The 24,926-nt window shown below is 43.8% G+C and overlaps 1 protein-coding gene across 3 annotated transcripts in view; it reads left to right on the plus strand.

The window, feature by feature from the left end:
* Positions 1-24,926, plus strand: part of Dgkd (diacylglycerol kinase delta) — an 86,485-nt gene that overhangs the window by 27,863 nt on the left and 33,696 nt on the right. For 2 of the 3 annotated variants that reach the window (XM_032901572.1, XM_032901574.1), the window contains exons 2-3: positions 2,029-2,139; positions 3,491-3,571. In XM_032901572.1, coding sequence (XP_032757463.1) covers positions 2,029-2,139; positions 3,491-3,571 — 192 coding nt within the window. Of the gene's footprint in view, positions 1-2,028; positions 2,140-3,490; positions 3,572-13,521; positions 13,744-24,926 lie in introns of those variants that run through there. The other variant, XM_032901575.1, reaches the window with a different exon arrangement.

The following is a 24,926-nucleotide window of genomic DNA, read 5'->3' on the forward strand; positions in this document are numbered from 1 at the left end:
CTGGGTTGGCACATTGGTTTTGCAGCCTTATTTTTATTTTAACATTTGTGCTTAGGAAAGAAATGCAAGCAATTTCTTCCTCTTCCAAGGTAAGGAAGCTGAATTGGGGTGAGGAGGGATCTCTAAGCAAGTCCACAGGAGAGGTTCTCTGTGTGCTTCAGGCATTAATGGATGGTTATGTGCAGATGTATTTAACAAGAATGCCATCCATGTGAGCGGACCTGGAAAGGGTATTCAGAATCTAAGGTGGTTACAGCGCTTCTGTATTGCAGATTGGCTCCTGTCCTGGCCTTAGGGCCTTGTTCTGTTGTAGTGCATGCTAGTGACTGTAGCTGGAGGTGTTTCTCCTGTGGATTGTGGCATCATGCTGTTTTCTTGATACTTTCTAACTGCCTGGGAAATAGTAAGTGATGCCTTCAGAAATAAGAGGTGAAGGTAGATACTACAGCATGAGTAACTGCTCCTCAGCAGTCTAGTCTCAAGAGTGCAGCTGGCATAGTACCAGGTTGGACCCATAGAGTACATTCTAGTGAGCCTGTGAACCTGGGCACACGCATCTCAACCAGCCTAGAAGGTGCCCCAGGAAGATGACTTGTGTCAGGAGAGGAAATGTCAGGCACCATATAATGGTGGGCTGTGGGCCTCGAACCTGGCTCTGCGTGTTTAGGGCGTGAAGGAGCTGGGGTTTGGTTTAATATTTTTTATGTCTTTCTACCTTTCTTCCCTGAGATACGGGATGGTGGAAACTTATTTACACAGTGTGCTGTCTTTGTACTATGGCACATTTGGATGACCCGAGCTTTCTGTGTCTTGTTTAAAGTATCCTCAAATGCTGGATGTTGATGGTGCATGCTTTTAATCCCAAGACTTGGGAGGCGGAGGCAGGCAGATCTTGTGAGTTCCAGGCCAGTCTAATTCTACAGAGCAAGTTTCAGGACAGCTAGGGCTACACAGAGAAAACCCTCTCTGGAAAAAGGAAAAAAAAACTCTGTCTTGACAAACTTAAAAAAAATTTCCCCCCAAATGTCCAGGTGCTTTATACACACACGCTATTTTAAAAGTGGTTTAAAGGGCAGAGCTGCACAGCTGTAGTGTAAGGAAAGCACTGAATATGGAGTTGAGTTCTTGGTCTTCTGGATATACTTGTTATTATTTTTTCTTTGCTGTGCTTGGGATGGAACCCAGGGCCTTGAGTGTGCTGACAAATAGTCTATACTGAGCTCTACCAGGCCTGTTATTAGTATTGACTGCATTGGTGACTCTGAGTGGTTCAGGGCATCTGGCCATTTCTTCAGTGTTTGATTTCCAAGTAGTATGTTGGGATCAGGGTTCACTGGGACCCAAGTACATGGGACCCTGCTCTGAGTTGCTGTTATCTGAGCAGGGGGAGTTCTCTAGGGAGAAGGGAATATTTCCTGTAGTATAATGGGCTTGTCAGTAACATGGGGGTAAGGGAGTGGGGAGTAGGGGGCAGGGGGAAGGGGGGCAGGGGGCAGGGGGCAGGGGCAGGGATGAGTATCAGATACCTATGCTGACCTCAGAACCATGCAGAGGGCTGAGTAGAACACAGGCCTAGAGCCACACTGAAACTCAGAGCAGTGGACGTGAACAGTTTTGGCAACAAGATCCTGAGAAATGGCAGGAGGCCAGAGAACACGAAGGCAGGGCCAAGAATAGCTGAAGAATACCAAAGGCTGAAGCTGGAGAATGCACTGGTCTTTGTTGTTCCCAGCTGCTGCTTCCTGGAGGCTCTCGAACCTCAGTTTCCCCTGTGCTAATCTGCTGGGCATAGTTAGGGAACACCTTGGGTCTCTTAAGGCATGGTCTGTCTATTAGAGAAATGGTATGCCCCTTGCCTCTCCCTTTCAGCACAGTGCTTAGTCTGTGTAAGGTTAAGGTCTGTGAGAAAATGAGAACTGTTCTCCTTTGGCCCCTTAGGGACACACTTTGTTCACCATCATGACAGGCTGCTTCAGGGCGATGGGCACCTCAGAAATGCAAGCTCACAGTGTGCTTCTGTGCTTTCAGACCATCCTCAAAGAGGGCATGCTGACCAAACAGAACAACTCGTTCCAGCGATCGAAGAGGAGGTACTTTAAGCTTCGAGGGCGAACACTCTACTATGCTAAAACAGCAAAGGTGAGGCACCTTTAGAGGACCACCTCAGGAGCCACATTTAGGAGCCCAGAACTCTTGCATGGGATAAATATTTGCATACCAGTTATTTCTAGCTAGGGTTGTTTGTTTGTTTGTCGTTTGTTTGTTTTGGTCATGTTGGAATTGAACCCGGGCCTTGGATGTGGTATTCAGAGTTTACCACAGAACTGCAGCCCCATCTCATCTGGCTTGTAATAGTAGGTGTCAGATTTTATTTGTCACTAAGCATGCTTTATTTCTTGTAAAAATTATTTTTGTTCATTTTCCCCTTGTCTAAAAATGGAAAAATGGTCACAGAACAAACTATATTACAGTTTCTTTCCTTTCAGAAAGATGGGGGCCACAGGCTCATGAATCTTTTATTATGGGCTAAGAACTGCTCTGGTCATTGGGCATCTTAGTGTGTGAGCAGAAATATGCAGGTCTTTATTTCTAGGCTTCCCAGCAACTGGCCCTGGGTGGTGAGTTCTGGCTGTGTTAAGACTCAAAGCTGGACTCCTCAGGCAGCTGTCAGGAGCAGCTGGGATGTTGCTGCTTTGAATGTGCTGTCAGACTTCAAACCCCAGTGTGCAGGCTGGCAGGTCAGCATGTCTCCGTGTTGGTGGCAGTTCTAATACTTGGGCATTGAGAAAAGTCTGGAATGATAAGCATCTCTAGAGAGTTAGTGTGCTGAAATTAGAAGTGGAGCAAGGCAACATGCTTAGAAAGGCTTCCGACCACAGCCATGGTTATTTTAGTCCAGTGGAGGGGGTAGGGAGGGTTTTCTTAGTTTAACAACTTAGTCTTTCCTTCAGGGATTCCAGATAGAGAAATCTTAGAATAGAAGGAACGGTAAAGTAAACAGGAGGTAGGGGCTGTAGCTTGGGCCTTAGTTGAGGGAGGAGTAGAGGGAGCCCCTAGATCTGACTGGGTTCTGTTCCTTGGCTTTCTTTATGGCAGGGTGGGTTGATCCTCGTGGGGTTTGTCTCTTGCCCCTACAGTATTTGTTTTAGTTGGAACTTTTCTCCAAATGTGTTTGCTGGAGAAACCCAAGCCATAGGGATCCTCTGACTCTGGATCCTAACTGACTGTCTCAAATCTAAAAGAGAAACACAAGAAAGAAAGGTCAGCATTGTTACAGTGTACCCACTAATGACCTCTGTGGAGTGGAAGCCACAGACTACCTGTGGTCCATGCTCTTTGGGAGAGGCAGGCAGGTGGTTGCATGCATTTCGCATGGTGGTTTATTGCTCAGATGTTGAGGGGTGTGTAGGGAGAATGTGGGTAGCACTACTAGTGCTTGCGTGTGTTTGCCCTGGCTTGCCTGAAACCCTCTGTCTGCATCTCTCTCCAGTCGATTATATTTGATGAGGTAGACCTGACTGATGCCAGCGTGGCAGAGTCCAGCACCAAAAATGTCAACAACAGTTTCACGGTAAGATTCTAAGCCACACCCATATCCTTCTCCAAGGTTGCTTTGCTTTCTCATTGCAATGTGGTGGCATGAAGGACTTCAGAGTTCCTCATCTCCTTCCTGATTGGAGTGATTTCTGGTAAATGTTGCATTTCATGCTGAAAGCAGTACTGTGACTGGAGAATAATCAGAATTTGGTAATGTAAGCACAAAGCAAAAAGGCCTAAATGAAATGTTTTTAAGGTGTTGCTGCTTATACATTAACATTTGTTCAGAGGCTTGCTTGCTTCTTTCTCTTGCTTTCTCTTTCCTTCCCTTTCTCTTCTTTCCTTGGTTTTGAGGTAAGGTCACTCTATGCCGTTCTGGCTTCCCTGGAACTAGCTGTTCCAGGCTGACCTTGAACCCACAGAGAACTGCCTAACTCTGCTTTCCAAGCTGAGGTTAAAGGCGTATGAAGGGTCACATCAGCACACCTGGCTTATTTTTGTGGAAATTTGGGAAAACCAGAAAAGCTTAGATTAAGATAATTGAAAAGCAACTATACTCACCCATCTTACAACACAGAATATTAGTAATCTGATATACTTCTTTTTGTCTTTTATTTAATGCATTTGTAACAGTTATGTAGGGTTTTTGTTGTTGTTGTTTTTGTTTTTCTCAAAAGTTCCAAGACCTCAGAGGCAGCCAACCACTCGCTCTGGTGTCAACTTTGTTCAGTCTTCCCTGCTTCCTTGAAATTAGACTGATCATTTTCTTTCATATGTTTCTTTTCTTGAAAACGTTCTTGAAAGCTTTTGGGGACTCTTCTCTCACAGTTGATCCAAATTTGCATATTATTTATATATTTTCTTGTAAGACTATAACTCTGGCCTCACAAGCTGATGTCAGCAGTAGCAGGACTCGCTCTAGTGGTGGCACTGGAACCTTTAAAGCATATATTTCTAATACTAAGCTAGCTCATAAACACAGAAAGTATTTGCCGCCTAATTTTTCAGATTATTCCTTTATAACTCAGTGAAGGTGGGTACCATCCTCATGTTGTTGATGCTGGTGTTGGACCCTCTGTCTGTTCTGTTCGTGTAACCACTGCAGGCTTTCCTGTGGTAATCTAACTAGCTGGGCTTTCCTCATGGCCCCTTGCTTTCCATTGTCCTTAGAGTGCTTGTACTTTCTCTCCATTAACTCTGTGGTTTACTCACTGACTGGGGAAAGGCATTTAAACCATGTAGGTCAGTGGTTCTCAACCTTTTAAATGTTGCAATCCTTTAATATAGTTCCTCCTGTTGTGGTGACTCCCAACCACTAAATTACTCCATAATAGTAATGTTGCTACTGTTATGAATCATAAAATGTAATGTAAATGCCTGATATGTAAGATATCTGATTTGTGACCCTCAAAGGGGACATGACCCACAGTTTTGAGAGCCAATAATGTAGGTGAACTCTTCTCTGATTTGGGTTTTTCCTTCCTTGAGAGGTTTCCTGTGGTTCAGGCTAGCCCGGACTTGATCAATAGCCAAGACCAACTGTAAACTGCTGCTCCTCTTGCCCCAGCCCCCCACTTAGCTGATACTGTAGCTATTCACTGCTTTGCCTGGCTCAGTGTGATTAATTTACTTTTTGTTTTGTTTTGTTTTTCAAGACCAGGTTTCTTTGTCCTAGAACTAGTTCTGTAGACCAGACTGGCCTTGAACTCACAGAGAACCATCTGCCTCTGCCTTCCAAGTGTTGGGATTAAAGGTGTGTTGCCGCCATGGCTCAGTGATTCATTTACTTTTTAATTTTATTTTCTGTAGTACTGGGAATTGACCCAATGGCTTTGTGCATGCTAGGTAAGTGCTCTAACCATGCATTGAGCTATATCCCAAGACACTTTTAGAGAGTTTTATTTAAAAGTTATTTTTTATTTTATGTGTGTGAGTGCCTATACATACATATGTGTGTCGTGTCTATGCCTAGTGGGCATCAGACCCCTACAAATTGGAGTTATAGGTGTTTGTGAACAGTCTGAGTTCTCTGAAGAAGGAAGTGCTCACAACTGCTGAGACAGCTTTCCAGACCTCCTTTGGAGGTTTTAATTAAGTAATTATATAAAAGTACACTGTAGCTGTCTTCAGACACACCAGAAGAGGGCATCAGATCTCATTACAGATGGTTGTGAGCCACCATGTCGTTGCTGGGATTTGAACTCAGAACCTTTGGAAGAGCAGTCAGTGCTCTTAACCACTGAGCCATCTCTCCAGCTCCCCTTTTGGGGTTTTTAATAGGACTCCTTGGTCCCCTTTTGGCCTGGAACTTACTATGCAGCCTAGGCTGGCCTTAGTCTCCTGATGCTCCTGCCTCAGCATCTTGTTCGCTGAGATTTTGGGTATTTTACATCACACCTGGTTTATGTTGTCATTGTTGTCTTCCTCCTCCTCCTCCTCCTCCTGCCCCTTCTCCTCCTCCAGTTATTTATTTTTATGTGTGTGTGTGTGTGTGTGTGTGTGTGTGTGTGTGTGTGTGTGTGTGTGTGTATCTGTTTGTCTTATCTATCTGAGAATCTGAGAGAGGGTCTTACTATATATCTTAAACTTGCCCATAACTGGTGATCCTTCAGCTGTGGCTTCCAAGTGCTAAAATACAGTTATGATCCACCACACCTGACTTGTTTTTCTGTTTTTATTTATTTGAAGATATATTTAAAAATTAAAAAAAAATTGTGTGTGTGTGAATTTACAATGGCATGTATGAGGTGGTCAGAGGACAATTTTGAGGAGCCAGCTCTCTCCTCTGTTGTAGATTTTGGGGATGACACTAAGGTTGTCAGGTTTGGTGGGACTTGACTTAACCTGCTGAGCTATCTCATTGGCCCTGACTTTTCAAGGTTTCAAAGTCCCAGTTCTTTTTTTAAAAAATTTACTCAGTGCATTTATTTTAGAATTATTTATTCTGTGTCAGAATACTCAAGTGTTTGGTTCTTTTAAATATCTTTTCTGTTTAGTTTTTCTCTTGGCTCTTATTCTTTGGCCTTTTTTGCTGCTGTGTAATTTTGATTAACACGGTATAGAAGTTGTCAAGATGACTTTAGGCTCTCATTCTTTTCTTGAAAGGATTTGTTCCTTTGATCCTTGAAGCAGAAAAGTTACAGCAGATCTACTGAAATCTAGGCTGAGGTAGGGGCAGTTTGAGGATTGTCTTAGTCACTGTTGTGTTGTTGTGAAGAGACACCATGACCAGGGCAACTCTTAAGAAAGCAAGCATGTAATTGGGGCATTGTTTACAGTTTGATAGTCCATTATCCTCATGACGGGGAACATGGTTGCACATATGTCACTGAAGCAGTAGCTGAGAGCTTCATCCTGATCCACAGCTGAGAAACAGAAAGGGGTGGGGAGGGGAGGGAAGAGAGAGAACACTCTCAGGATACCCTTCCTCCACACCGACTCCAACAAGGCCATATCTCCTAGTCCTTGTAATGCCTTTAAATGGCTTGTTCCCTAGTGACTAAGTGTTCATATATATGAGTCTGTGGGGACCATTCTCATCAAGACCACCACAAGGATGGTTTTGCTATCTCTGCTGGCTGGTTTTTACTTTGGATTCAGTGGTGCGATTATGCATGGGTCCCTCCATGGATTCCTGTGTATAACCCAGCTTGAGAACATATGCCACTCTATTGACTTCTTGACCTCTCTGGCTCTGAGTAAGGAGTTAGTGTCTGTCATTGTGTGAATTTTCTCCATGTCTTGTCAGCCCATACTATTTATAAGCATCTGTCATTTACGATTGCATGTTGTAAAGATGAGAAATATCAACGACAGTGTTGCTGTTATTGTTTCTAATCTTTTATAATTTAGGAAGATTGCTGCTCAAGTCTTCTTGTGGTTTTGTTTCTATCTGCTGATGGGTTACAGACTTTGTCTTGTTTATTTATTTATTTATTTTTTGGGAACTTTGTCACTGATACAGAAAGTGATTTTGGGGGTCTTCCCTGGCACATATATTTGAGTTCTAAAGATCAGCAGACAAGGAGAGGAGGTTTTTTTTTTTTTTTAATTTAATTTTATTTTTTTAATTAAACTTGTATTCTTGTGGAGAATTAGAAATGAAGCTAGAGTGGGTCTCCAGAGGAACCCGAGATCTGCCTTTGACTGCTCAGTATCTAGGTTTCTTTCACCAGTAAAGAGCCTAGATAACAGGCCACATTTCTCTCCTCCCTTTCTTCTTTTTCTTCCCTCTCTTCCTCTTTTTTTTTAAACAGAAGAATCATTCTTTATGTATACAAGTATTTGTATGTGTACCATGTGGGTGCCTGGTACCCTAGGGTAGCCAGAAGAGGTCATTGGCTCCCCTGCAACTGGAATTATGATTGTGGTTGCTGGGAACAGAACTTGTATCCTCTGCAAGAGCAGCAAATGCTTCTAACCACCGAGCCATCACTCCAGCCTTTCACTTCTTCCCTTTCTGAGGCAGTCTCATGTAGCTCAGGCTGGCCTCAAACTTACTATATGGATGAGGGTGGCCTTGAAGTCTCAGCCTTCTTGCCCCTCTACCTTCCCATTGCTGGCATTACAGGCTTGTGCAGCACTCAGTTCTCTTCTGTTTTCTTAGTCTCCAAAAATACAGAACATCTTTGAAAGATAACGCAGAGACTTTGTCAGTTTGAAACAATTATAAAACATAGTATTTAAAGTTTAGACTGAAAACCAGAGGAAGTCCTGTGTTAGCTTTATTAGCTGATGACCTTGAGTGAGTCATGTGACTCTGCACTGTAAGTTCTTCTTCCAAGGAGTGAGGTCTTTGGGTTTCCAGGAGCTATAAATTAATGAGTACTATGAAGGATTGGTGAAGCTGTTGCTGTTAGTATGAGAATGATAGGTACCCACTGGAGTCAGTGGTGAAGCAAGGCAATAAATTAATTTATTATATCATTTTGTTCCTAACTGGACTGTCTTCTACTTTGGTGTCATTGCATTCCTGAAATATCACAGTTTTTATGTTTGGGAGTAATATGTATCTGAACTCAATTCTATAGATCGTTCTCAATTTTACCAGACCCAAGGCCATATAGCCATATCATTTAACCCTTTAGATCATTGCAGCAATCAATGTCAGTTGGGTTGAACGTTAAAGAGAAAGAAAGTTTTACTAGAATGTTGCTGAAATAGAAAATCATTAGAAAGAGTCATTCTGTGTTCATTTTAAGAAGTGCTGTAGGTCTTTGAGAGGCTTCTGGCTTCTTTGTTGATGCAGCTGTCATGTCTGTCTTTCTGTTCCCCGTCTTTGCTTCCCATGATGTACTCTAACATGGTCTTGCTTTAGCCACTGCTTTTAGACAGTGTTATATGCACTGGTATCTGGAGGAAGGGGCCTCTCTAGACCATGTGCAGACCTTGTCCTTTTCTTGGAGGTCATGTGAAGCTACCCATGTGTACCCTTCCTGCCCATCCTGTGCTTAGGAAGCTGCCCTCTGAGCCTTCAGAGTAGTAGTCCCAAGCCTGGTTGGACTGGAACATTCTTTGGAACTTCAAAAGTCCCCACACTATGTCTAGGGACTCTGAAACTAATTCACAAATGGATGATAGTTCAAGGTTGCCTAGGATTTGGGGGACGGGTAAGTGTAGGGCCTTGATTAAAGGTCCTTTACTAAACTCAGTGAGGTTGAATCATCACTTAGTAATTGGTGTCCTTGGTGACATTGTTTTAGGTTAGCTTGAGTTTGAGACCAGGAGGTTTAAGGCCCTAACACTTCACCTTTGGGTTGACTGACGCAGAGTGCAGCTACACACATGTCCTACTGCTTCAACATGGCCGTGGGATGTGGAGCCGCCTCTGTTTTGAATCCTTTGTGGATTAGGGTCCTCGTGTTTGGGTAGGCAGGGCAGCACAGGTGTCTTTCTGTGTGTCTACGCACAGAAGCAAATTTAAAAGCTTGTTCATTCATGGAGAATGTGGGACTCGTGTGACAGCAAGGAAGGCTTACACCGGTTACCAGATTTCTAAAGTGAATCAATAAATAAAAGTGAAAACTAAATTTTAGAAAAACTGATTTTATTTATTTATTTTTTTGACAGTAAATTGTAGCAAACTCTGTATTAGAAACCTGAAGGGAATGTACAGGGTGGATAAATGGTCCCTCTGTTCTGGAAGAGGTCTCACAACTCAGACATGAAAGAACTAGCTGTAGTCAGTAGTAAGCAGGATAGAAGAAAGCCCAAATAGAACCAGGCAGTGTGTGTGTGTCTGTGTGTACGTGCATGTGTGTGTGCACATGTGCTGGGTATGGAGTTAGGTCTCTTCTACAGGAAGAGAGATATGGGAAGAGTCAATCAAGGACATGGAGCTTGGGAGCATTTGCTCACTCTGGGAACCACAGTTGTGTCTCTCCATGGGTGGGTCAGTCATTCACTTTTCTTGAAATGTTGTAGATCAGAGTAGTGATTTTAAAACAAGTTTAAAAGAAAGGGAGACATGTCCCTTTTACTTTATGATGTTTGCTATATGATGCATTACATCATACGGGTGTAATTTCGTATTCTGCTTTATTTGCTAGTTTGTGATAGATGTCCTCCTGTCACGAGCTTTGTGAGGATGCAATCTACAGTGGCAAGTCTTTTGCTTTGTCAGCTGTCACAGTTGGCCAGTTACTACTCCTAGTACTAGGAATGGAGGGTGTCTGGCTAGCCATATATTGTTAGAAAAGTGTCTCATATTGAGGAAGGGACATGCGTGGCAGTTAATGTGACTTCCCTGCAGAGTGACTCCCGCTCTCAGCCTCCTTTGCTTCTTCCCACCACCTGTCCTGCGAGCTGAGTAGAGACGGCGTCCTTCTGTTCCAGGTGGTGCTGGAGACATATGTGTGTGTCTGGTCACTAGCACTACTTGACATCATTGTAGATGGATCATGCTTAGGCCTTTGATGTGTCCTAATACCTTCTCCTGTTTGTCTGTATAAAAGGGAGTTTGTTTTATCAGTAGTAGTGTTAGGAAATAAGAGTAGTGCATATTAGAACTAGGTTTGGCCGCTGTGTTAGTGTCCTGTGGCTTCCTTAACAAATTTCCCACAACTTAAAACAGAAATGTATTTGACAAAGCCAGAAGTCAAGAGTTGGCAGCCCCACCCCTCAAGACCTTAAGGCAGGCTTTGCCTTGCTGCCTTAATTCCCAGCAGCTCCAGGAATGTGGTGCTCTCACTACAGTTCACTCTCTGCCTTCACATGATTTTCTCTTGTTCCCTGTGTGTGTGTGTGTGTGTGTGTGTGTGTGTGTGTTTGTTTATTTTTTGTTTTGTTTTTTTGTTTTTTGTTTTTTTTTTTTGTAAGGGTACTTGCTGCTGGATTTAAGACCCATTCAGATAGTCCTCAACTCAATTTTATCTGCAGATGCTGTGTTCCCAATAAGATTTATTTATAGATTTTTGAATCAAACCATAGACATGTCTGGAGGGCACCATTTGATACTCTTCAGCTACTCTTCCCTCGGTAGATTTTTCTTTTCTCAAATAGTCCTTCTGCTTTCGTGTGTGTGTGTGTGTGTGTGTGTGTGTGTGTGTGTGTGTGTGTGTGTACAATTTAGGTTCAGTATAAGAAAATACAATTAATTTGTTCTTCAGAGTTTGACTAATTCACTTAATATAATGATATCCACTATTTATTATTTTTGAGAAAGGATCTCTATGTAGCATAGTCTAGTCTTGAAGTCACCCTCTTCTTGCCTCAGTCTCTGGAGTACTAGGACTTAAGGCATTTTATTTTTTATCTTAGAGACAGTCTTAGAATGGGTCTGTAGGCTTTACCAGACTTCTAAAAGAATTCCATGGTAAAACTCTTAATGTGATGTCCTCAGAATATGGCTTGGTACTCCACCCTATACAGCTGTTGTGGTAGAGACCTGGTGGGTTCAGTATTAATGTCATTGTAGCTGTTTCTGTGATGTAACCAGGTGAGAATAATCCTGTTGCTCACACTGAGGAGTGAGTTCTTATAACTGGGCTTTGGACTCTTTTACCCAGGAAAGACTGGAAGAAGTTAACAGTATCCATAAGCTTTATGAGATCTTCCTTATTTATTTGATCTTTGAAGCATGGCCTCACCATGCTTGGAACTTGTGATATCCTCACCTCAGTCTCTTGATTACAGATATGTATTTAGAAGATCTTGCCAGCTCTGGGACCTAGGACAAGAGTCTTTATCCTTTTAGGTTTTCCCATCTGTAAGATGAGAATGTGTTGGGATAAGATGGTTTTGGGTTGGCACAATACATATTCTGAACTTTTGCCATCTTTCATTCCCACTTCTGCCCACCCCCTGCTGAGCAGGAAAGTAATGGAGCTTAGTGCTGACACTAAGCGCTTAGTGTGATTTATTGGAATTCCTCAAGATTTCAAATGAGGCTGACTTTCTAGATAGAGCTGAACAGTAGCACCTGTTGCCTAAGACTGGGTGTTGGGAAAGCAGGAGGTTTAGGAGTTTATATACGTCAGGTTCTTCTAAGGAACGGAGTTGATGGGGCATGGATGACTGTAGAGGATCTGCTCATTAACTTACACAGTCAGAGAATTAACTGTCCCACAGTGGTGGTCTGCTAGAGAAATCAGTAGCTGTACAGTCCAAAAAGCTAGAAATCGCAATTAAAAAGGGGCCAAAAACAGTAGATGCAGCCCCCCATCTGCGGCTGAAGGCATGGAAGGCTGCTGGAGTGTGTGTGTTGAGATGTTGAGGAAGGGCTGTGGGATGGCTCAGCAGTTAGTTGTTGTATAGATAATGAAGATCATTCAGATCTGAGAACCCATGGAACAGGCTGGACATTTCACCCACCCTGTAACCCCAGCTCAGAGGAGGAGGAGACAGGAGGGCCTCTGAGGCTGGCTGGCTTCCAGCCTACCTGAGAAAACGTGAGTCGTAGGTTCAGAGAGAAAGAGAGAACTGGCTTCAAAAGTAACAAAGAAGAGATAGCCAAAAATACACCACAGACCCTTTTTTGGTCTCTACTCATGTACAGAGGCACATGCACCTCACATGTTTGCATAATTCATAAACAGCACAAAGCCTAAAGAATCTGGAATCTGATCTGCACAGGGATGGCAGGAGAAAAATAAGCTAAATAAGAGGCTAGTACCTGATGGCTGAGGCCAAATGATTAAGAATTTGAGACCAGTCTGTCTGGGCTGTATAGGTAGACCTAAGAGAGGCCTTTGTTTAATTGCTAGCTAAGTAATAGAGGAGCTTTATAGTGGGTTAGAAGAGTTGTTCAGTACTGTTGTGTTTGGCTTTTAGGCTTGTGGGTGAGTGGTGGCTTCCTGGTGACCCCGGACTTCTCATCTGTTCCTAGCAGATGTCAGCCTGAGGGTGGTCAGGACTGTTCCTTTGTGAGAAACTGTGACCTTTATCCAGATTTCAACATAAGTTTTCCTTCTCAGCTTGTTTAGATCTCTCATATTTCCTGGGCAAATCCCTAGCCAATCACTTTGGCTTGGAGAAAGGAAAACTGTCCATACTTGGCAGATTTCCCCTTAGGAAAGACTCTCTGGTTCCTGTGACTGCTGGACTGGGCTTGAGGTGGGCAGAACTGTATTTGAGGGTCCTTGGAGTAATTTTGTGGGCCAAGTGTTGTTTCCCTATAGTCAGGAACCCCTGCCTCTCCACTGGGAATGGGCTCATTTTGTGCTTGGCTAGGGCTCCAGGTAACCTGTCCCTGGCCTCACATGCCATACCTCAGCTTCGATGTCTGGCGCTTCTCAGGTACCTGAGGCTTTGCCCTGGTGCGTTGGCTGTTCATGAACATAAAGAGATCACACCACTGTCCTCTAAAATACTAGGCACGCAGGGACAAACAGGACTTTCTTTCACATAATTTTCTAAAAAAAAGAAAATGATACTAGGTAAGCCTGAAGTAGCCTGCTCTTGGCACTGGGTGGGGCCACAGTTACGGCCTGCCTTGGTCAGTTGCAGGGGCTTGTGAGAGCCATGCAGAGGGACTTTTACCCCAAGCAGACTGCATGTTTTAGAATTCATTCTGTGTTTCCAAATCAAGAAGCAGGAAGAAGGCCTGGTTTTGTGCCAGGTTGGTGGCCATGTGTTTACCAAGTGTGTGGCTTTGTTGAAGGCAGTGCTTATGCCTGGGATACAACTGGTCCACAAGCTGGCCAGGCTTATGCCAGTTCTCATAGTCACTCTAAGCAGAGAGAAGACACTGGTCTCCTTGGCAGCCAGGTGGGTTGGAATGTTGTCTGGGTGTGAGGTCTTGCTACTTGCCTGAGCTGTGTGGTTAGATTATCAGGAGGGTTGCCTTGGGCAGAATCTAAGCTGTTTATAGACTGTTGTGTGTGTGTATGAAAATGTGTGTGTTTATTGTTAATATCCGATTGTTTTTCTTTACAAATGGCAGAGAAAACAAAAGCAGACAGTTGAATGACTGCCATTTGACTCTAGTCAAAACTCTTAATAGTTTTATGAAGGGGCTTTTGATACATGACAGATGGGAAGGCCTTGGATCTGATTGGATCTTCTTAGAGTGCCTATGAAATTAATAAATAGTTCTTTTACTGAGTGCTTTTTGATAAATGTGCCTATTGTGTGACAGAGCCAAGTCCTATCTGTCTTATCTTTGACCTTAGAAATATAGTATCATTTTTTAAGGAAATTATATGGAAAAAAAATCCTACCTGTTGGTCCCAGAGTGCCTAGTATTTTAGAGTATACAGTGGTATGATCTCTTTATTTTTTTTGAAACAGCTTGTTACTGTCATTGCTGTTTACTGACCCAGTGTGTGTTGCTTCCCGTCTGAGGAAAACGCAAATGCACTGTGTGAGTTTTCATGTTCATGCAGTGCTGTAGAAGCTGTGGGTGCTTCCTCTCAGAGAGACATAAAGGTGTGCCCTCCATACAGCCTGCTATAAAAAGGGCTTTGTGCAGGGCTGCACCCAGGGCTAGGTTGTCCCCCCCCGCTGGACTTTGCTTCAGAGAAGTTGGCAGAGCCTTTTCTATGGGCACATTGGTCATGGCTGCACATTGGTCATGGCTGCAAAGGTTATTAAGGGAGGGTTAGGACAGTCCAACATTTGGAAGATAATTAGGTGTGGGGGTTGCTCTGCACTTTCTTTGACTTCTTCATCCAAACAAACAGAAAAGCTGAAGTGGCATGACCTTGGAGATGGAGCCTTGGTGTCTGCCCTGCACTCAGCCCTGCTGGCCTGTTTCTCAGGTGTTAAGCAAGAGCATGGGTACAACCTGCTGCCAGCCTCGTGGTACCTTCTGAGGAGGGAACTTCAGGGCTTGCTCTATTCAGGACAAATCTAATCATACCGAGACTACATTGCTTGTTTGTTGCACCCCTAGTCTGCACTCTGATTTGTCCAGGGCAATGCCAATTCATACAATTGGCCGTAGATGCCATAACACCATTACTTATTTTTAGATCCCACTTTGATTTGCATATATTTCCTGGCTTGGATGATATGCTGTATGGTCATGCTGGTCATCAGGAAGGGTCACAGCGTTCTTTAATGAGTGCTCTAGTGTGCTGGTACATGCTGAGAGTAAAACCTTTCTACAGCTCAATAGGTGCAGAGACGCATCATCCACTGCAGTGTTTAAAGCATGGATTTTCTTATCATAGTCAAGAGGGTCAATATTACTGCCACTTCCAAAGTAAGTTTTTCTCTCTTTGAAAAATTACTGCGATTGGGGATTTAGCTCAGTGCTAGAATACTTAAGGCCCTGGGTTCAGTTCTCAGCTCCAGGGGAAAAAAAAAGACAAAATAAAAATGACTAAGCCAGGAATGATGGCACTTGGCCTTTAGTCCCAGCACTCAGGAGGCAGAAGCAGGTAGATTTCTGAGTTTGAGGCCTGCCTATTGTATAAATCTAGTTTTAGGGCAGCCAGGGCTACGCAAAGAAACCGTCTCAGAAAACCAAAAATAAATAAACAACGAACAAGTAAAATAAAATAAAAATGGAAAGTATTTAGGGCCTGGAGAGATGGCTCAGCTGTTAAAAGCACTGGCTGCTCTTACAGAGGGCTCGAGTTTGGGTCCCAGGACTTATGATGGAGCTTACAACTGTCTGCAGCTTCAGCTCCAGGGTATCGATGCCTTCTGGAGTCAGAGGACACTCACTACACAGACAGAGATACAAGCAAATGAGTAGAAATAAAAATTAAAATAAGACCTATCTGCTGCTGTTTTCTGGAGAGGTTTTATTATCTATACTCTTTCCAGTGGTAGATCCAAGGTTCTTCAGTTGCCCATGTTGTTAGCAGGATCTCACTTGTGCTAGGCACCCCCTTTCCTAACTATTGGAGCTAACTTCTAGCAACACGAACAGCTCTTAATGTGTTTATCTAATCTGTGAAGTGTATGCTTGAATAGTTTGTTTTTGTGTACAATTATTTTCTTAATATATTCTGGATGTCCTTTCTCTGGTAGCTGTCTTGTAATTGGTCTCCACAGTCTGTCATCTAATTTTTCTTAATGGCATTTTTAGAATAATTCATTTGTAAAATTGGGTTTGTCAACCTTTTCTTAATTTCTGTCTAAGAAGTTTTTTTCACCCTAGAAGTTTTGTAGCGTTTGATTATACACTTAGATCTGTACATAATTAATTTTGTGTTTGGCACAAGATACAGAATTAATGTTCTCTACATCAATGTCAGCTTTTTTCTTCAGCATTTATTGGAGAAACATCCATTTAGTTACCTGTGTTTTCCTTGGTCAAAAGTCCAGTGGCCTTGTATCTATGAGTGTAATTTCAGTGCATGCATGCAAGTATGCACTTTGAGATAGAATCTCACTGTAGCAAGGCTTGCCTCAAACTCACTGTGTAGCTCAGACTAGCTTTGCACCCATAGTGGTCTTCCAGTTAGCCTTCCAAGTTGGGGTTAGAGGAATGACCATACCCAGCCCTCTACATTTTAGTTCTGTTCCTCTGATTTGTCTATCTGTCCATATCGTCTTCTCATGCTTTGATATTTATTTTCTATTTTATGTGTTATGAGTGTTTTGCAACACATTCATGTATGGTGCCTGTGAGAGCCAGAGGAGGCCTTTAGGTCCTTTGGAACTAGACTTATAAGTGCTTATAAGCCACCATATTAGTGCTGGGAATTGAACTTGGGTCTTTTGGAAAAGAAAAAAAAAATGCTCTTAACCATTGAGGGATCTATCCAGCTTCAGAAGATTGATCTATCTTTCTCCTTCTTCCTTTGTTTTCCTTTTTGTTATTTTCTGAGACAAGGTCTCACTATGTAGCCTTGTTGATGTGTTAGCAGCCACGATCTTGGGCCTAGGATTAGGGTTTTCTTGGTCAGAGCTGGCACCTTGGAAGGACAGCTGTAATTGTCAGTTCCCTTTCTGATCTGGGTTTAAAGGAGAGCTGTATTGGAGTCCCAAGGTCATGTGCCGTTACATCCGTCACAGGCATTCAGCCCCACCCCAGCGCAGCATGACCTAGGCAAGGACCGGCTTCTCCCTCTGTCTTACATATCCATTTTTGTGTGTGTATGTGTGTGAAAGGAGGTAAGCACAGATAGACTTGTAGCGGTGGCACTTGCTGTGATCCTGTGAGCTCAGTTGAGACTGGTTTCTTTAGTCCTATTGCCTGGCTCTACAGCGACAAGGTTTGAGACTTTCATGGTGTGTGCGTTCAAAGGAATGTAGTCATAACATTCCTTAAGAGCGTTTTTGGAGAGAGATAGTGACTGCTCTTCCACCTATGGTAGACTGGCTGGGAGGGGTAGGGCAGTTTTGTTGAACAGTCACTGACTAACCCGTGTGTTTTCTAGACTGTCCTGGGGCTGAGTGTCATTCTGGCCTCCCTGCCTAAGGGAAGTAATGGGCCAGATAGTGCCTTTCTTTGCGTTCTGCCCCTGGTCTAGCTATTTCCCAGCAGCAGAATTAGGGAGCGTCCTACACAAGTGAGCCCCTTACTCAATGGAGATGATGTCAATTTCTCAGACAAACACAGGAAAGTAAGAGAACACAGCAGGCCTTAGCTCTAAGAATGTTTTAAGTTGGGGTTGGGGATTTAGCTCAGTGGTAGAGCGTGGGTTCGGTTCCCAGCTCCGAAAAAAAGGAGAAAAAGAAAAAAAAATGTTTTAAGTTTGCATTTGAAATAGGGTGAGGTATGTTGTGGGAGTTATGCTGAAATATAGATGGATTTTTAAATATCTGTAAGGCTTTTCATTCCAGATTATGTAGTAACTGTGCATACATGCACAGTTAGCTATGACGTGGTAACAGGAATGGTTTAGTGCTGAGTTCACCTGGTATTTACTCCACAAGGTGCACTCAGGGACCATTCTGGGAGCAGAATGGAGACCCCACTTTTGTGGAGACAGAGACAGAGAAAGGAGAAGGTACAGATGCTTTTATTTAACTTTTGCCAGTTTCTAATTAGTTCTAATTTCTAATTCACCTTTATATTCCTAAACTGTCTACAGCCAGGAAATTTTATATGGGGTAAGCAGTCGGGTTTTTCTAGAAAAAGCCAGATAGTTTCATCTCTGTGGGCTATGGAGGCCCTGTGACAACTCAATTGTGCTGTGTATGGTCATAAACAGTATGTAAATGAGCAGACGAGGCTGTGTTCCAATAAAACTTTATTCAGGTGTAGTTTGCCTGTTCCTGATTGACAGACTTAGACTGCATTTTCAGTGTTGTTATTGGTTTTGAACCTTAGCCTTTAAACATTGAGCCATCTCTCTATCCCACTTTTAAAAATATTTTAAATTTTCTGAGAATTTTATACAATGTGTTTAGATTCCATTCACTCCTCCTTCAGTCAGTTTTTCCCAGATTCACCTCCACTTCCTTAACTCACCCAACTTTCTGTCCTTTTTTTTAAAAAACCCATGTAGTACAATTTATGTTGCCCAAATGCTCTTGGGTGTGGACCTCCCCTGGAGTGTGGTTGTCCTACCAGAAGTCATACTCTTTTAAAAAAACAAACAGATCCTTCCTCCCCCAGTAGCTATTAAATGGTAATAGCTCTTCCACTAGGAGTGGGACTTCATGACCACTGTCCTCACTCCCTAGTTCTGGGATTCTGTCTGGTTTGCGGTTTCACAGGCCTTGTGCATGCTGTAACAACTGCTGTAAGTTCATGTGTGCAGCTTCCCTGTTGTGTTTGGAAAGCACTGTTTATCTGTAGTCATCTACTCCTCTGTCTCTTAAAATCTTTCTGTCCCATTTTCTAAGATCTCAGAGCCTTGTGGGGAGGAGTGCGGTATAGACGTCACATCTAGGGCTTCATACTCTTGTTCTCTGCATGTTGACCAATTGTATGTCTCTCTGTTAATTCTCATCTACTGCAAGAAGAAACTTCTCTGATGAGGGTTGAGAGATACACTAATCTATAACAATAAGGTATTAGGAATCAGTAATATTATGTCCATTTAATAAAAGGATAGTAGTAGGTTCATTCCTAGGACCTGTAACTTATCTAGTCATAAGGTTTTGGTTCTAGTAATGTTGCAAGATATGGGTTTTATCTCACGGAGTAGGGCTTAAATCCATTCAGAAAGTGTATGGTTACTTCAGTAGCGTTCATGCCATTCATCATTGTACTAGTGGGTATATGTTGCCAAGACAGTTGCTATAGATCACAGGGGTCATGTTGGGTAAGACTGATGATTACTGTTCTTGTCTGGTAGTGTGCATAGCGCCTTTCGGCACTGTGAAATCTGGCCAGTAGGAATGAATCTTCTCCTAGGTTAGTACCCTCCTAATCTTCTCTATGTTTTATGACTCAAGTGATGATATTTTTCAGTACTAGGGTCTTACCAGCCAATTTGGAGGGTAACCAAGAGCAATGCCAATGTAATGTTTGAAAGTCCTAAAGGACCCAACAACTCAAAAAGAGGTTATTCTTTTCAGCTTTACTGTATTGTTAAATCAGGGTCCCTGATATTGCTTCCTGTTTGAGGTTTGAGTGTCACTACTGAGGCAGTGAATTATTTATTCTTGATAAATAATGATGATTCTGTTTTCTTGCTTTCTGCGATGATGAAGATGGTGCCTTAACTGAGATTATATTTGAGATATTTAGCTGGAAACCCAAGAACTCATGATTTAAAGAGGGAGAGATTTCTTTTTCTCCCATAGGAAGGATTGGTATCAGCAGGCTGGTGATACCAGTGGATTCCAGTAACATGCTCCAGTAGCAGCCCAGTGGAGGGTGGAAACTCAGCTTCCTGCTGACTTTTTTTTTTACCCTGTCCTCACTGTTCTTAGGATGAGGGCTTCCCTCTCAAGGTCACCATGGAAGCAAGATGCTTGCTGCAGGGCCAGCCAAGGGCCAGTGGGTGCCTCCGAGCTTCCTGTGGGAATGCTGCTGGAGGCTCCTGGTGACGGGAGCCTAACTCTCGCTCTGCTCCCCCAGCTGTGTTTTCTCTAGCTCTCATCAGCTGGAGAACAGAGCGGAGAGGTTGCCTCAGGCGCAAGCTTCTTATTTAAATCTTTTGTTAATTTGTTTGTTTATTTGGGTGCCTGCCTGAGCGTCTTCATGTGTTTGTGTGTTTTCTCATGAATGTCATAGCATGTGTGTGGAGATCAGAGGACAACTTGAAGGAGTCAGTGTTCTGCTACTGTCATGTGGGTCTTGGGGATTGAACTTAATCTGTCACACTTGGCAGCTCTGCCATCTGCTGTTCCTGCTGCCTTGCCTACCTACTACCATGTTTTTGCCATAAGTAGAAAAGAAGTTTTTGTTATGGACTAAAAAATACAGAAGATCAGAAAGAAGAGAAAAAAAATTATCTGGTAGTTCCATTGAGTATGAACTTTCATCTAGGCTTCATGTGCTCTGCCTTAATTGTTTTATATATATTAATATAAATATGTCCTTCTCTATGTTCCCCCAAGCCTTTTTCTCGTGATAAACTACACATGACAGAGTTGCTGTCTTAGGCCTTAGTTCAGATGTGTGTGCTATGAGCACACCTTCACATTCCCTGTGGGTCCTGTACAGCTTTTTGTCTTCTGTTCACACTCTATGCTGCTAGAATGACTTATTTAAACCCGACTGAGTGTTGAGCTTAGAACTAGTCCCAGACTGATTTATAAGCAAAGGTATGAGCAGTCAGCTACTGCCCTTACTTCTCTGCTCTGGGCAGTGTCACTATGCAGTCAGATCCACTTCTAGTGCTCAGAGGACTTGAACACAGGGTCTGGACTACAGTGGTTGCTTAAGAGTTCCCCCTTTAATTGTTGGTGTACGTGGGCATACTGAGCTCTATGAAGTAAATGTTTGGCAGAGAAAAGGGGATAAATACTGCTTGGCAGCCGTCAGAACCAAGGCAGCCCTCCCCACCATCCTGTGTAGCTCATAGCTTCCCTTGCTGGCTTTCTCTAGCCAGGTTCTCAAGATTGACAACGTCCTCCCCACAGTATGGCTGCAAGTTGTACTCGGAACTGCTTAGCTCGCTTTGCTCGCTTCGCTTTTGCTTTTGCTTTTGCACTTGCCCGCAGTGGTGTCTACCTATTAAGTTTTTGTAAGAGATAAATATCTAAATTTACTGAGTATGTTTCCTTATAGGTTTAAAATTTATATATTAAAAAACGTGGGCTTGCTGTCATTTTTTGATTATAGTTATGTGGGGTCTAAGTGGCTGCTCCATAGGTCTGGTGACTCTCATTGTGTGTTTACAATTGGGAGCGGTTTTAGGAACCTGGTGAATCCTAGCAGAAACCATGGGAGGGTTTCTACTATGCCATTTCATTTTTATTACCTAAGTTTTATGATTGAGAGTCTAGAGATGAGCAGTATTATGCAGACCTTAAACATGGATTCTGATGCATCAGTGGGGGTAAGGAATTGGGTAAGATTCTGCATGTGGCAGCTGTTCTGTCAGGATCCCTGTCATGGCCATGGACTGAAAAATAGTGTAGCTGTGGGTCCTGTCCTGAGTTCTTTTACTGTGAGGGTGAGTGGCTGTGGTGGTGTCTGCTTCCATGTTTCAGGCTCTGCACACATCCCAACTGCTGTGAATAGTCTTTCTGGGGTACTTCCAGTTAGGGAACAGTGCATGGGTACCTAGGGGCCAGAGCTGCACCAGAACAGCAGGATATGAGTAACAGGAAGTGACAGGAATTGCCCAGGGCGCCGGACCTTTTCTGGGCTACCTTCCTGAGCCAGGAGCTATATTTAGCAGAGCATTTCCCAATCCTGTTCTATGCTGACACTGTTTGCCACCTCCCTAGTCAGTGACTGGATGGCACGGTACTAATATGTCTACTCTGTGTCCCTGGTCTACCTGTGTGACCCACAGGTTGCTCTTCACCATTGTAAAACTTCTTCCTGCTTGTGCCGGTTCTCTTGGATGCTGAAGCACTTGAGGCAGCTGGAAAGTGGAGAACAGCGGGTCAGAGACAGAGCCCATGGGAGACTGTTAGGGTCTTGGGTAAGAGGTAAGGCTCTCCTGGAGTACTGAGAGGGACTGCTTCCAGAAAGTGGAAGGCTGGTGTCTTTAAGCCGCTGCCTTCATCTACATGCTAAGAACATCCTTCTGCCCTTTCCTGCCCAGGAAAGACGCTGCAGGTTTCTCTGATTTATCCCAGATGTTCCAAGCTGTGGCAAGGGAATGATTTCCCTGTGGAAATCACCTCAGAGCAGCTGCTGCAGAGTGGACAGCCCTGTCCTGCCTTGTTCTCATCTACTTGTTGCTAGAGTTTTGCCCTAAGGCATCTGTTCACACCCTTAGCCACATGGGACATGTGTCCACAATTAGAAAAGTCTTTAATTTATGGTGATGGCCATCCCTAGAATTCACCGACTGCATGTTTGGAGCAAGGTGTTCTGTTGGTCTCTTCTGAAAGCTTCCTATGGAGAGGTTTAGGTAGTGCCTCCCCTCTTCCCCATCTAAAGCATCAGCTATGCTTTTGAGACCTCAGCCATTCAGAGAATTGAGGCAGCTACGTATTAGAACAGCATCTGATAGGCTCTATGAAAATAGTTGTCTGCTGTGGCCAAGGAGGCCCCTCCATTTCATTAGCTAAAACAGTCTCCTGGTGTGGTTGCCAACTAGTCTCTTACATTTTGTGTTCCTGAGCTGTGAGTATGAACTGTGGTTGTGTTGTTACCTCTGCGGTACATCTCTGTTTTCATGCTGAAACATTCAAGGCCTTGAAAACTCATTATGCTCCCCAGACTAAGACATGTGGGTATCATTGAAGGAAGTTCTTGAGATAGTCTTTCCCTTCTCAGCCTCATTTCTGTTCTGCCAGTGCTCTGAACTTGGTGTTTTCTGTGCTCTGCTTACTGTTCTGCTGTCTCTACATGCATGTGTCTGTAGAGCACTAGGGAGTGCTGCCCAGCTGGTTCAAGGATTGAGTCAGCGGTATTCTACTTGTCGAACTCTGTTTTTCCAGATAGATTACTGTGGACACATTGGCCTCCTGTTAAGTAGCTTGGGTAAAGACCACAGAGTTGGGGTTGGGGATTTGGTTCAGTGGTAGAGCGTTTGCCTAGCAACCGCAAAGCCCTGGGTTCGGTCCCCAGCTCCGAAAAAAAGAAAAAAGAAAAAAAACAAAAAAAACCCACAGAGTTGGTTTTCATAGCTTCCATAACTCTCCAGGACGTGGAAAGCTCCAGCCCACTGACAGAGTAGGTCTCCCTAGATTTCACTGTTATGAGCTATGGTGCCAAGGACACACTTATCTTTATGTTCCTGGCTCACAGGCAGAAGCCTCTAGTAAGTGTTTCTAAGGATAGAATTAGCAGGTCTGCACATCTTCAGCTAGACCAACAGTGTCACATTGCTCACCAAAACTGCTCCAAGACATGACAAATACCACAGCGTCATTCACTTCTATAGGTATAGACGGCATGGACTATTCCTGAGCTGCCAACTTGTAGAACATGTTGCCACTGTGAGTACTGTAGGTATTTGCCACACGATGGTGAATATTTGTTTATCTGGCCAGGAAAGTAACAGTAAAAATAGCAATAGCAGGAGCTCTTCAACAGCTCCACTTGTATGCGGTCTCTGCCACTGACATGAGTAGCATGTGGTACATGGCTGTACTTGAGCACCGTCAGTGCTGACGAGTAGTCTCATTCGTAATGAACCACACTGATGGCAAGATGATAACTTCTTGGATATGAACATTCATTGGTTACGACTGAAGTGGAACTTCTGATCTCTACCTCTCAACTCCAAGCCTCCTTCACCCATGGTGTCCTGGTCTCAGCAAGGCAACTGACCTTCCTCTGCCCGAGGAGGCCAGTTGACTCTTTCTCTTACCCATCCGACCTGTCAGCAGCTCCACACCTCTGCTATCTGTGTTTGGTACTAGATTGCTGAGCTTCCTCCCAAAGGCTTCGTGACTGCTGCCTTGTCAGTTTTCAGTAGAGTGCCAGAGCAATGCAGGGGAGAAGAGTCAGAGGCCAGACTTGTGAGGGAGCTGTCGTGCTTTCCACTTCACTTGAAGTAGAAGTTACTACTCTGTGCCCTACATGGCCAGCCCCTCTGTGCTGCTGGATCTCATCACCCCTTCCCTGTCTTTGCTCCTGAGTCACCTAGAAACCCCTCCCTGTCCCACCCCACCCCTGCCCTCCCTACTCTCCTTTCCCATCCCCAGAGCTACATTGCGTTCTGTGAGACTTTTGTCTTCAAGTGTTTTTCTGCTATAGGAGTCTTACCTGTTTGTTCAATTAAAAAATATCACCTGGATTTATTCCTGAGGAAGAAAGGATTTAGAGCCCCAGATGAGGGATTAATGTGAGAGAGGAGGAAAATCTAGAGTTTGTTTCTGACTTGGGATGGTTAGTGGCTGGATGGTAGGTGGTGGTCACTGGTCTCTGAGGGCAATTGGCAAGAAGACATCAAAGTTCCGTTGGATCATGGGACTCCTAAGGCACCTGAGCATTGGTCTGTTGACTCATGTTGCTCCCTCCTTCTCGTTGAAGTGGGAGCTGGGCTGACAGCTCTCCAGGGAGGACTCTGCCACCTGCCTTCGTTCATGAATTCCTCAACTCTACATATTTCCAGGTCTTTTCTTGGTAGCACTGTGCTGGTACAGGCCAAGTGCCTGGCCATTCATCGTGGCCAACAGTAGAACAAGCATCTGAGGTAAAGTGTGTGGTTTCATAGTCTGCTGTGCTGAGAGGTTTACTGAGTGCTCACCTTGGTGCCTAGCATTGGTACAGGAAGTACTGGGGCCACCATTCCTTGAGGATATGTGCTGAAGGTGAGACTTGTTTTCTTGGTAAGCTGGGAGGCTTAGCAAGATCAGGGTGCACTTTAACTTCTGATGCGACAGGCCTCTCAAGAATTGTGGCCTGCCAGGAGGTGGCTCATGCCTGTAAACTCAATACTCGGGAGGCAGAGACAGGTGGATCTCTTGTGAGTTCAAGGCCAGCCTCTGTACAGAGAAACCCTGGAGGAGGGGGTTAGGTT

This window comes from Rattus rattus, chromosome 4 (genome assembly GCF_011064425.1).
Source record: "Rattus rattus isolate New Zealand chromosome 4, Rrattus_CSIRO_v1, whole genome shotgun sequence".
Taxonomy (NCBI): Eukaryota; Metazoa; Chordata; class Mammalia; order Rodentia; family Muridae; genus Rattus; species Rattus rattus.